The 13874-nt window shown below is 28.0% G+C and overlaps 1 protein-coding gene across 2 annotated transcripts in view; it reads right to left on the bottom strand.

Annotated features, from left to right (window-relative positions):
- Positions 1-473: 473 nt before the first annotated feature.
- LOC119677359 (nicotinamidase-like) overlaps positions 474-13874 on the bottom strand; it is a gene marked incomplete at its 3' end in the record, with an annotated part of 41462 nt that continues 28061 nt past the window's right edge. For both annotated transcript variants that reach the window (XM_038088667.1, XM_038088666.1), the window contains 6 exon segments: positions 474-1013; positions 1111-1253; positions 3818-4115; positions 4192-4326; positions 4664-4768; positions 11261-11447. In XM_038088667.1, coding sequence (XP_037944595.1) covers positions 873-1013; positions 1111-1253; positions 3818-4115; positions 4192-4326; positions 4664-4768; positions 11261-11447 — 1009 coding nt within the window.

Consider the following 13874-nt stretch of genomic DNA (forward strand, 5'->3'; position numbering starts at 1 on the left):
TACAAATCCATTGTTTTGGTTTTTTTCTCTTTAGAATATTGTGGTGAGTCCACTCTATATCAACAGTTCAAAATCCTTGCAAAAAATCTATTTTCACTTATTCGAAAAGTGAATCTATCTAGAATTAGAAATACTTAAACAATTACGTGTTTGATGCAAAAAGTGTTGATTGAGAGATTCTGCACCAATTTTCTGGTTTCCAATTATTTGTTTAGTTTCAAATTTCATACAAAAAATTTGTTTTAATCTTGATAATTTTTTAAAGTTTCTGTTATTTAATAATAAAAATAAAAAAATTTTGAAACTTAAACAACACATAAAAACTTTTTTAAATAAATTTTTATTACTGCAACATGTGTGTATATTAAACAAAATAGTTTATTGCAGTTTTAATAATAATCTTTATTCCATTTTAATATTTTTGCTTTAAAATTAATCAGTGCAATTATTTTGTTCACTTTTTCACATGATTCCATGATTCCAACTATATATAGTTTGTAATTAATAAAAATAAATAAAATTATTACTAATTCCCCTAAGACAAGAAAGTTAAAACTCTTTGAAATTCATAAATATCGTATAATAAGTTACATGTTTCTTCAAGGCAAAGTATTCTAAGTACCAAATGTCAAACAAAATACAATATAAAATTGAAAATAAAACCAATTAAAGATAAGAGATGTGCTTAAATACTATATACTTTTCCATAAATAAATAAGTCATGATATGCTATTACGAAACCCTAAATATTATTTCAAAATACTCGTTACTACAGTTCAGTTTTGTGAAGGATGTACATTTTTAAAATAAAATAGTGAAGTTTGAAACCAAGCCTGTGCTTCAGTTTTACGTCCTTACTGATTTTAATGCAGTTAATTTGAATCATCTCTTATTCTTTGAACTGGACGTGTTTCATTGCGCTGCGATAGTGCAGAGTCAGGATTTTTTAGTTCCATAGCTAATTTGTAACCAAGTTCAGGACGACGATCACGTCCTTCAGCCATTCCTTTAACCTGTTAAAACAAGAAATATGAAAAGTTTATAGTATGCAAATTGCATTTTTTAACCAGTTTATGGCAATAATAATAGCAGCAATTTGCAAGGACTCACCTCATTGGAATGCACAATGACGCCGTGATGGGTAATCACCGTTTCCTTGGTATGTTCAATATCATGAAAATCAGTGCCACGACAGCAATCATCAATCAAAATAGTGCGATAACCAACGGATAAAGCATCAGCAGCCGTAGCACCTTGAAGTAGAACGGAAGGTGACGTGAATATATCTCAGTTAAGCAAATAGTTGGACGAGGTACGAAAATCGTTCTGAAGCTTTGTAAAAATATTTAATTAACAGCTCACTAAATATTTAAGGTAATGAAGCCAGAAACTATACTCGTACTGTAAAATTTTTGAGTTTACAATTTACAACGAATATACCCTACAGCTTAATAAGCAGGAAGTTATTAAGGCTTGCATTCCAGACGTGCAAGAATATAATTGGTACGATGAAGTGTGAAAAATAATTTTAAAAGTTAATGAAAAAATGTATAAAATACAAAAAAATTATTACTTAATAAAATTGAATTATTCTTGTTATAGCATTTTTTGCTTCATTAATTAACTCGCATTATTAATTAAAATAACAGCGTCATATGAACCATATCAGTGAAAGCAAATTATCAATGACACTATCGATGACTTTATTAATTATACTATCGATTTTAATGATAATTAACAATGTTTTAAAAAACTATCGAATTTTTCTCTAAAGGTGGGAAGTAGGGATAATATAATAGTAATGTTTTGTGTAGACTCACAGCAAATTAAGATACTTTATTAGTTTAACATATAAACATTGTGTTTAAGGCACGATTGTAAGCATTTATAAAACGATTCAATATCACATTTTAGTACTCCTTGCTTCAGTTTTTTTATATATCAGTGTTATTCAGAGCAATGGGTATATTTTTAATTCAGTGAAAAACGTATAATTTTGCTATTATTGCTATTCTATCGTAATTGGTACGCAATAGCAAACAATTTTATTTTATTTACATTTATAAAAAGATTTGAAGAATAATTAGTATAATTTTTTTCTGTGCTTTTACTTTTTTATCTTATTTTATTTTTTTTTCTTTCATATTTTTTTTTTTCTTATATTATTATATTTTAAGAATGTGATTTAATAACTTAGAGAATGCACAGATATGAAAACTTTTTCTCCTAATTTAGACTAGAACAAAATTCTATCCGTTTTTGTTCTTTGGAACAGATTCATCATTCCCATCTTAAGGGAATGACTATAGTTATTTACGTATTTATATTAATACTATTGTAATAGATCTTAGAGGTTGTACGTACACATAAGTTAACCTCCATGTTAAGTTAAGCATATAGTTATATATGTACATTGGATGATTTTAAAAAGTATCTTCCGTTTTTCGTCCATTTTTTAACAAAAACTTTTTTTATTCAATTATTAATTACAATCATATGTTTGTTAACCATTATTATTTCTGACATCTTGCTATTTTTCGGATAGCTTCATAAATCAATGAGTGTAGAACTTTTGTGATTTATGAAGAAAAAACTTGGCCAAGTGATTTTTAGCAGCTCTTCGGTCGGACAATTTTTAACCATTAAGAGAGTTTTATGAAAACCGAAATAAATGCTAGTCAGATGGACGAATTACACAGCTGTCTTCACAAAAATGTGACCTAAAATGTCACTCTTCAAATATGTGTTGGTTTGACAAAATTGAATCAGTGTCGCCAGCTGTTTGGATACCAGCACATTTTGTGACAAAAAACGACTGTTATTTCAAATATAACCAAGTATATGATTTTAATTAGAGTTGAGAGAATATAAAAAAATTTAAGTAAACTAGCACACGGAAGCATTGAGAAAATGTGAGCGATCTCTGACAAATAACCTACAAATTTCATTTTTATGACGAAATATTTTTGTATGAACTATTTAGTATATATTATTATTCATACGAATTTCCTATTTTTTATTCTACTCTTTCAACTATAGATAATAGTGTTTTATCAATTTAACTCTTACTTTAGACTAAGATGAAAACTATTGCGGTTAGGTTAAGCAACTCCAACCATCTACTTAGGCGTATTGCTTTATTATGTTAATAGAAATTTTGAAATTTATCAGGAATTATAGACAATGCTCAACAAGCTGTTGAGGGAAAAAACATATTACTGACTAAGATCTCTTCGAGTGTGTTTTACTACAATGTTTATTTTTTATTGCTTCATGACATCTTGAGAAATACAAGGCTGTTTTATTAATAGTTAATATTTTTATTATTTGTGAGTTAACATTAAATTTAATTTTAGAGTTAACTAAGAATGAGTTACTGGACTGCTAGATCCTTCGCCCAGTATTAATAGTGTATAAACATACATGTTTTCATTTTACCAAATGAACGTTTGAAATTTGAGTTGTACATTTTTTAAAAGGGTCTTTGATCTACCTTTATAATTATCAATTAAGATTTTTTATTATTTTTCACTTTATATAAATTTGTATAACTATTAGTAGTTCAAATACCCAATTGTCTTCTATCGATAGTTTTGCACAACAAATACACATATATATCATAGAAAAATTAACAAACATATAAGATATTTGAATTTAATAGAAAATGTAATGATTCACATACTGATTTTTTAGTTGATTTCTGATTTAATTTGATTTGTTTAGTTTTGTTTTGATTCGTTTTATTTTCCTCAAATATTGAAATCCAGAACTCATCTTTAGTGGAATATATTAAAAAAATTGAATTAATTAAACTCACCAACACAAACATCATAAGCTAATCCACATACGTATATATCGGTAGTTCCCTTCAGTTTTAACTGTGCATTTAGCGAAGTATCTGAAAGTTTTTTATTATCCCAGAACACTGAATATGAATCTACTTCTGGATTTGTGCCCTTATAAACTTTAACACTGTTGTCCGCTATTTTCAAATCCTTATGCAATTCAGCACCCCATGAATCTTGTACACAATGACGTGGCCAAAGCCGTTGCTTCATTGGTGGTGGACCAGCAAATATCACAGTATCAAATACTTGCGCAGAGTCCGCATCAATCTATAAAAAACATTGCGGTCATATATATATAAACAATATTTCCACTTATTATTTTATATTTGTATAAATCACTAACTGGTGACGATTCATCCATAGGACGCATTTTAACATTGTCTATAAAAGAAATATGATCACTGGGATGCCAATCTAATGAATAAAAGGTAGCATCAAAATCAACTGTTTCCAATAGGTTATTAATAGGTTCAAGTATCTATAAATATAAAAAGTAAGATATTTAAAAAACTGCATAAATATTTGTAAGAAATTCCCTATCTTTTAGAGCACTTTATTGGCTGCATATGAATACTAACCAATATCAACAGTAACGACAAACGGAAACGACTTAAGTAAAGAATATCCGTTACTGAACGGCACACCCGTCACCCGTTACACACAATGTAAACCATATCACTTCCGTCGCTTACACGGGTATCACTTTGAACCACCCAACTAGAGCCCACCACTGAAGCCATTACCATTTCAACTTTTACTACTCATATTTCTTGCGTATCACATTTTTCTTATTTTTATTCCCTTTAAGTACTCACCTCATATCCTTTTTGCTGTGCACTGCAATTACTTATATCCAAAGAACCACTTATAAAGTCATTTTGTACATCAACAATGAGAAATGCGTTTACGGGTCGCACAATCTGCAAAATAAACAAAAAATTAAAGCATACAGGAAGAGATACATTGAGGAAGAAAAAAGAACAGCAGCCGGATGTGAGGCTGACATAGTCGTAAAACAGTACGGCGCATTAAAGCCGATTAAGTATAAAAAATTTTACTGTAAAAAACTACAAACTGTGTTGTTTTTTTTATTAATATTATATTTTTAATATTAAAGATTATTTTTAGTGTGCTTTTTCTCCTGTTTTTGATTCGTGCGCGTCTTGCCCAACGTTTGAAGTGTAACGTTTGCATCCATGCATAGACCGCGAAATCAGGCTCATAAACCGGAAATAATAATTTACGTAAATGGTTAGTGCTAAAGCCTTAAGGTTAAAAGTTATTAAGTTCTCAGCTATAAATTATTTTCTCTATGTAGCAAAAAATTGGTATAAGGACGAGAAGGAAAAAAGAATTTTAGTGTGTATGAGCTTCGTTTCTTATGTGTACCTTATAGAATAATCGTATTAGTATTTGTAATTACGTAAGCAATTTAATTTAAATTAATAATGGTATTATCAACTTAAAAGCTTCTGATTATGAAATAAAGTTTATATTACTTTCTTCATCTTTATATATTTGTTTGTATTCGTGTATCTTATATTTCTATACACCTTCTAATTTATTTTTTTTTTTATGTGTTTATTTTATTTTGAGAAGTACTGCATTTTATTGTTTCATCTTATTTCATTATATTGCATTTGTTTTGGAATCGAAATTTGTGGAACCGATATTTCAAATCTTTATTACGTCAATACCAGCAGAACCTGTGTTTCTCAATCCAAAAGGTACTGCGTATTCAAAATATTTAGAATGACCAATACCAATATCTTTCCAAAAAGTTATATCATTTAAAGTAAAAATTCAATACATTTAAATATATTGATATAATATTGAATATATATTGAATATATGAAATAAAAAGTTCTGTTTACTTTGGAATAAAAAAAATAATAATAATAAATTATTAGTAAAAAGTAATGAAGCTAAAAATGTCTTAATGTTTGATCAAAATATAATAAATATTGTTTTTGAGATGCTCAATATGATTTAAATGAATTTTTGGTTTTTGTTAAACATTGTTTGCTACTTCTTAACTCTACTATGAGATAAATAATGTTCAGCATAACTGAATATAATAACATATTTCGGTATGTTCAGTATGTTGTTACTCGATTGAACACAAAACTTGATATAAATTCTTTTTTGAATGCCTATTTTTGAACCGATAACGCAACCATACATCATACAATGCCTCCGCTTTTAATGGTCTAAATGGCATGAAATTTTGAATGTTTATTCAAAAAGCATGTACCTTACCGGCTTATATAATTCCCAATAGATGGTCGCGTAAATATGGTAGTTAGTTATTTTGAAAACGTTCTGTTTAGAATTTAATAATCACCATATATGCAGTATTCCAGGTTATTGAGGCTGTGGGCATTTTGACTCGGTGGTATATCACAATTTACTTGAATATGTGCACATGAAAGAGCTATTGATGCTGCCAATAGCTCATAGTTGACCATAAGCGCACCCATGTGACTACTTCAAAGAAGTGTTTGGCATTTTTTAATCAAATACCGTTTCGTAATCGTGAACGAAGCATATATCCAGTACAATCCATTGCAATATAAAATATATATGTATTAAAATATATGTATTAAATATGTATTAAAAAAGACCAAAGTGATTTGTCGGCCAACAAAGTTATGGCGACAATTTTTTGGGGATGGACAATGTGTCATTTAAATCGAACACCTAGAAAAGTGTTAACCGCTTCTCGATATATATTATTTAAAGTTATTGAACAGATTCGCCTTCGATTCTACGCAAAACCGTTTACATTTAACGAAAAAAAGCGCTTCTTTATAAAGACAATGCACAAATTCGCAGAAGGTATGGCAAAAGAAAATAAATTGGGCTACAAACTGCTACCCAATCCAGCATAGATTAAGCACCTTGCGACAATTTCCTGCTTCCAAATCTAAAAAAATATCTAGGCGGTAAGGAATTTGGGTCAACTATAGAAAATGTGCCGTCAGTTATCATCACTGAAACCAATGTCTATTTCGATTACAGTGAGGATAAAAAAATTGCAAAAATATTTAAGTATATTTAACGAGCTAGTTGTTTACGAGAATACTATGTTGAGAAATAAAATGCTTTGTTGCTGAAAAATATTGTTTATTAAAAAGACACTGGCGATGACCTATGATTATACTTTTTCAATAAATCCCAAATTGATTTAGCGTCAACTATTTGTTTATCTATATGCCAAAAATTTACTTCTTAACATATAAATTAGTTAAATGATACTTTTATCACTGGTATTTTATAAATCGAAGCAGCACAATTTTTAATTACTAATGAATTGCTTAACTCAATGATGATTCGTCTGCATACAATAATAATCGTATATGGATTGTTTTTGGATATGACCTCAAAAAATAAATCCAGATACATCCAAAAAAAAACCAAAAAAAAAATATTTAAATATAATATAATAGTAAATACAATAAACTAAACTAACTTTTTAAGAATATTATGGATCAAAAAGCCAATGATAATTTTCCATTGCTTGTTTTAATAATGGATTGAAATTGAAACTTAAAGAGCTTTTTTAATTTCTAATATTTTTTCTAATGGAAATACTTGAGTACAATGTAAACAAATAAACATATAAATTGTTTAATATTTATAACGTCAAATGGCAACTTCCTTCCTAACATCAATTTTCAGTATATTTTTTTACAACTTAACAGCAATGTACATGTTAAATTTTAATCTATAATTTCGTACCGTTAAGTAACTTGGGGTTATTCAACAATTTCGGAACGGAAATTGCTTTAGCACTTGCATATGCTGTGCAAATGATGTGTTTTCACAATATGCCAACACGATATTAAACCCTCTCCTTTTGCATGACAGCGGTTTTCAGTTTTGATGTTAAAATTTGATCACAGTGCAACAGACAGGAATATGCAATAACCGAAACTTTGCCTTTGGGACATGATTACAAACTTATCCCACACATAGTGGCTATACATAGAAAGTTGACTCCAAATAGATATAGCATATATACTCGTATCGCATATAGAAACAAAGTTTGCTTCCATTACGTGCATTGTGTCTTGCTGCATCGCATGTGGCAGGATAACAGCTTTTTCTTTTTTACTTTGTATTTGTACAAAGGACACATCGAATTCAATATTTTATAATTTGCTTCCTGACAACCAGGCAGAATATATATATTCACTTGAGTTTGAATATTTGCTTGGACATGTGTAAAATAAACACTTTAAATTATTTACATTGATCAAGAAATTTACCATCAAAGCTGTAAACTTTCAAAGTCTTTAATTTCTCATACACTGAAAATAGATTTGGAAACGTTTAATTTGTGAGCCAAGAAATTGAATTTCATACTAAATGTGATCGAATAAATATTCATAAATGTACAATAAAAAAGAAAAAATATGTGAAAAAATCGCATAAAACCTGGAGTACGAAACGTGAACGTCAAGTAATAAAATTATTTTTGTCAACACATTTTTATGATTATTTGAGATTTTATTTGCCATTATTGAGTATGTGCTGGTGTCAAAATTGGGGGAGGGACTTACCGCCGACAATTGTCTTGTGAGTACTCGTACAGCTCCACATTATGCTACAACGTCTGCTATAAAAATTTCTCAATAACGATTTATAGGCACAACAAAAATATTACTTTTATGTTTACAAACATAAAAGCATATATTTTGGCATGTTTTTAAACATTTTTTACGAAATGAACAAAATTATATAGATTTTTATCTGCAGGCAATTTATGAAATTCGATTTGCCGAAACATGTGGAACGACAGGAAAGTTGATTGTATTACTTTATTTCAATAAAAGCAATCATGTTTGTTCTATTTTAAATTTCTGTGCCATTAAAAATAGAAAAAAATTTAATTTATATAAGGGCATTTTCTGTTAAGGTTTAATACTTAAGTTGGGCATATTATTTCTAGTTGGTACCATTTTGATAATTCAGAGTTGATTTATATTCAATGTGTTTTACTGTTTATGGGCTGTTAAAATCACTGATCCATTTCCTTTAAAAAACTTTGACGGTTGGAACGTTACGATCTTCATTTGAACGGCTTTAAAGGTTTCATTATAACAAGAGATTACATGCAATCAGCTCATTGCAAAAACATTAGATGAGCTGAAAATTTTACGTTCTAATCTTATAAATTAGTCTCACGGATCGTTTGAACTTAACTCTTTCGAATATGTAATTCTCTTTTGGGATAATGATAAATCGTTAATCTACTTAATTAAATGAAAGAGTTTGGGTCACTTGGATACAAATATTTGGAACTAATAAAGTTCGTTTGATTGATTACAAAAAACATTGATAAAAACAGGTTTAATTTTATAATATTGATTTACATTATTTTTCATTTTTGGTACATAATACCCATTAATATCTATATGTTTTTATAGCCGGTAGATCCACTTTCTTAAACAGTACTCAATATCTGCTTGTTTCGGTCTCCAACTTTAAATTTAACTGCACTAATTATATCTTATTATAAACGAAGATTCTTTTTTTGAAATTTTTTTATTTTTAAAAAACACAAATCACATGGCGCTAGATCTGAGAGATAAAGTACGGGACTAATTTCTTCAACTTCGGAGAGTGCAATGAAGTATGAGCAGAAGTCTTATCAAGAAATAATCGAGTAGTTTTTTTTTTAAAAGTTTCCCAACAAACTTTAAAAAACTTTTGGTGAGCATGTTTTTTGATACCATATAGCAGATATCATATGTTGAGTCTTCATATGAATAAAAGCAATAATTCTTGCTTCAGTATATTGACATTATTACTTTGGTTACTGATTTCTATTACCTGGTTTTAATGGTTGATTTCACAATTTCTGGGCACTATTTTTATATTTTGTTTGTGCTATGAAATAAGTAAATGGGTTTCATGACCAATTTGATGCACACGCGCCATTTTTTAAAGTTTACTTTAAATTCGACGATATTCCTAATAACATTTGCTGTACAGAAACGCAATTAAAGTCAAGTTCGTAAATCTTTTAAATCTTTATCAATTTTTAGTTTTACCGGAGTGACGTCCAAGATTTTAGACGACATTCACGAGATTTGTACATCAGTACACAGAAAAATCTGGTCTAAAACCTACGAAACCACTTCAAAGCTATTAAAAGCGATAGTATATTCTCTCTATATGCTATTTGGCACTTATTAAATACTTTTACAGATTTGAAGTTAAAATGAAATCCGTAAAGAGTGACAAACCAAACCTTTTGCTGAGATGAGATTTGGTTTTCTTATTTTTATTTCGATTGCTTGCTGTAAAATTTCAAATTTAATGTCACAATAGTGTACCAAATAGTGTATAGCGTCCCATCACACAAATTAAGCCATCCTTATTTGCATCCTTTATTTATTAAGTATCCTTTATTACAAAATCAATAATCTTTCTTTAAATTTGTTATATAGTTATAAAAACCAATAATTTAATAATAATATTTTTTTCTTTGGTATTTTTAATTTTACAACACAGTATCATTTTCAAATATGTATCTCTATTTATCCAGTAATAGAATGGAGCCATCTAAATAGACAGAATGAAATAGACAGTTCTGGTAGGAAGCAGATAAGACCTCTAGCCACATTTTAATTAACTATTAGGCATTGTTCTGAGCCAGCAGGAATTAATTGGGTTGGTAGTTCAAATCTCCATCCGATAATAGGATAGATATCCTTAATAGCTAACGCGGAGTGTTTTCGTAATAATAATAATGGCAGAGGTCTTCTTTGCAGTTAGAGTAGATTAGAGTACAAAAGATTTCTCACTGTCACAGTGTTCCACTTGGCTAATAACCCGTTTGCCAAAGTATCCGGTTTATTCATATCTTATCTTTCTTAGTGGGATTTCAGCTATGTATGCTTGATAAGGTCAAGCATCTTTTTACATTTGTCGCTTCTATCAAACCGATTTCAGATCAACAAACGGACATAAGTAAAATCAGATTACTTTATTATCTTCTTCAAGAAAGTGTTTATTTTCATCATAATCGTGTAAATAACTTAGATGATTATCAGAAACTTACAAAAAATACAAATGCTGATAATTAGTTTATTTAAATATTCATCTGAAGAACGTGTGCTTCGGTTTTATATGTTTATAAGTACTTCCACATTTATTGTTTAAGATATAAAGATAGTTAATCTGATATGGTTTAAAAAAGAACAAAATGCTGAAAAAAGCACTCATAAACATTCATAGCCATTTAAGATGCCATCAAAATTGCAAAATATACAAATAATACCTAACTTAAGTCACGTATTGCTGAATTACTTAAACAATCTAAACTATTCTAGTAATTTATAGAATATAACGTTTTAATATAATAATTTTATTTTTGCTAAAGAAGTATATATGGAACATACCGTCTTAATCCAACGATTCCAACAAAATTTAAATTCTTCACGATCAATAAAACCATCTTCATTGGTATCAAATACATTAAAAATTTCTTCCAAGCGATCAGCTGGCACTTCGTAGATGTGTCCTCTATCATTGCGAAATAACGCCCGACAAATTACAGTAAACTCTGCCAGGCTAAGCAAACCATCTCTGTAAATAAAGAAAAATTATTTTACTCTGTGAAATAAGAATACATATATAAAAAGTTATAAAAATATATTTTTAGTAAATATTCACATCTTTACATAATTAATATTTTTTGATTACTAAATAACACTTTTCTTAATACATAAAAATATGTCCACTAATAAATTAAAGGTGTATTACATTGAAAATATTTAAGATATGTTTTAAGATACATGGATGTATTTTCATTCATTTATTTTTATTTTCTCCTTAAAGTTTCGTGCATATATTCAAAATTTGACTTCTTACTTAAAAAGAGAAAGATACTCTTGTAAAACATAGTTTTTAGAGTCGATATCCTTAATGTAGAAACGATCAAATCATTATATGGAGAAATCGTTATACAAATTATGAACTTTCAAATTAGTTTCCAAAATCAATGCTCTAAAAAAACGAAAGACATTATTGATCAAAAAAGTAGGCTCTTAGAAAACGATTGAATAATTTTTTGGGCTGCAACTGTTATCGATGTCGGTAAGACTATTGTCGAGAAACATCCCAATTCGTTGACTTAAGTCAATGGCGGTGATATCAAGCTATATTGAACGATTTCTTGTTTCGAAAAGTACATGAACATGGTCGAGAAAGTTTTCACTTAGAAAAATAATTTGTTTGATTTAACTATTTTAAATAAAGCACATGTCAAAATATTTTTACTCGACCCATCATGTTGGCTCAATTATACCGTATGAGCTAAAATTTCTCTAACAAAATAATCAGGTCAATTGAACTAGTATTTTGTTAGAGCATAGTTTTCTGAGTGTTTAGTTTCAGCAAGATGGTGGCACACAGCAGCAAATTTAGACTTGTTGAAGAAACTTCTTAATAACAACACTTTTTTACAGAAATTGACCTGTCGCATAACCACCCTGATGTGTGATCTTTAAACATTACTCTCGTTAACCCAACAATTTTAAAATATTGTCTTCAAAATAAATTGACTGGTTTGTATCGATGCAGATTTGAACAAATCACAGTAATAGGTAAGTTGAATACCAGAAATTTCTTCACTTCATTTATTTTTTACTCCACATAAAGTTTTAATGTAACACCTGTCTATATAAAACGTCAATATCGTGCTTTACTTAACGCATGAGATATGGACTTTCAGTGAAAAGGTCAATAAACATATATCGCTATGTTAATTTACTTCTTATTTAGTATTAAAAATGAATATATTTTTTACGATCTCCAACGCTTCCTTTCCTTCATTATAAACGCATTGACAAACCAAATAACAAAATAAACCCATTATTCTCAACATTGTGAGCAGTATAAAAATGGATTATTTATCCATTATTGAATTTCTTATTCAGATACTACAATTAAATAAAAAGTCAGTCAAAAAAGAAATATACGTCGTTTTCGAAAAACTGTATAATCTTTGCTATAAAATCTTATAAACGCTGTTTAAATACTTTTAAAAATATTTCATTTAATTTAAATTAAAACTTAATTTGATGTTTTAATTTTAGTGTGAAATTAAACTTTATAGTATAATTTGTTCTCTGTTCTATTCATAAGTACAAGCGCATATATAATTACTTTTACATCTATTTCCAATCTAAGTTTATCTCAGCTATAAAAAAATTTGTTTTGTGAGAAAATAATAATTTATTATAAAAACTTTTAACGATATTATATTTTTAATTTATCTGACTAAAGTATACATTCAATTATATATAATGTTAATTAAAATAATTCATGGAAATAATATAATTACCATATGGTTTTTATCGGTTTTCTGCTACGTTAACTCTTTTTGGTTTTTTGTTTTTTTTTTTATAAAACTATTTTATATAAATTATTTCATATCACTTTCAAAAATTCTATATACCATCGTTTTTAATTTTTTATTACTGTATTTATTTTGTCTTATATGACAATTTTTATTCTATTTGTGATTTTAAAAATTTTTGTTTTTATTGAATCTTTTCTTTTTGCAAAAGTACTTCCATATATAGTCACAAATCATTTCTGAGAATTCTATGTTATATTCCGTGGTATTGTTTTTTAACAATTTTATTTTTTTTTTGTACATAACGATTTTTAATCTAAATAATATATATTTTTGTCTTTAAATACTTTTATAAACTAAGTCAAAGCTTTGTCATTCCAATTTTGTATTTATTTTTAATTTTTTATCTAACTGTTTATGTTCATAAACAAATGTAAATTTTTTGGATGATGATTTCATTTACATCAAATTTTTAGCAAACCTATGTGGTGGTTTTTAGGTGTATTTTAAATAAAGTCAGCCAGTTTTGTATACTGTTATTAAAATTACTAAAAAAAGTGATTCAAAATTCAAAATACTAATTTTTGTTTATTGACGCAGATAAATTTTCTCTTAGAACCTGTGAACAAAGCTCTAAAGATTGAAAAAATATA

The sequence above is a fragment of the Teleopsis dalmanni genome, chromosome 2 (genome assembly GCF_002237135.1).
Source record: "Teleopsis dalmanni isolate 2A chromosome 2, ASM223713v2, whole genome shotgun sequence".
Taxonomy (NCBI): Eukaryota; Metazoa; Arthropoda; class Insecta; order Diptera; family Diopsidae; genus Teleopsis; species Teleopsis dalmanni.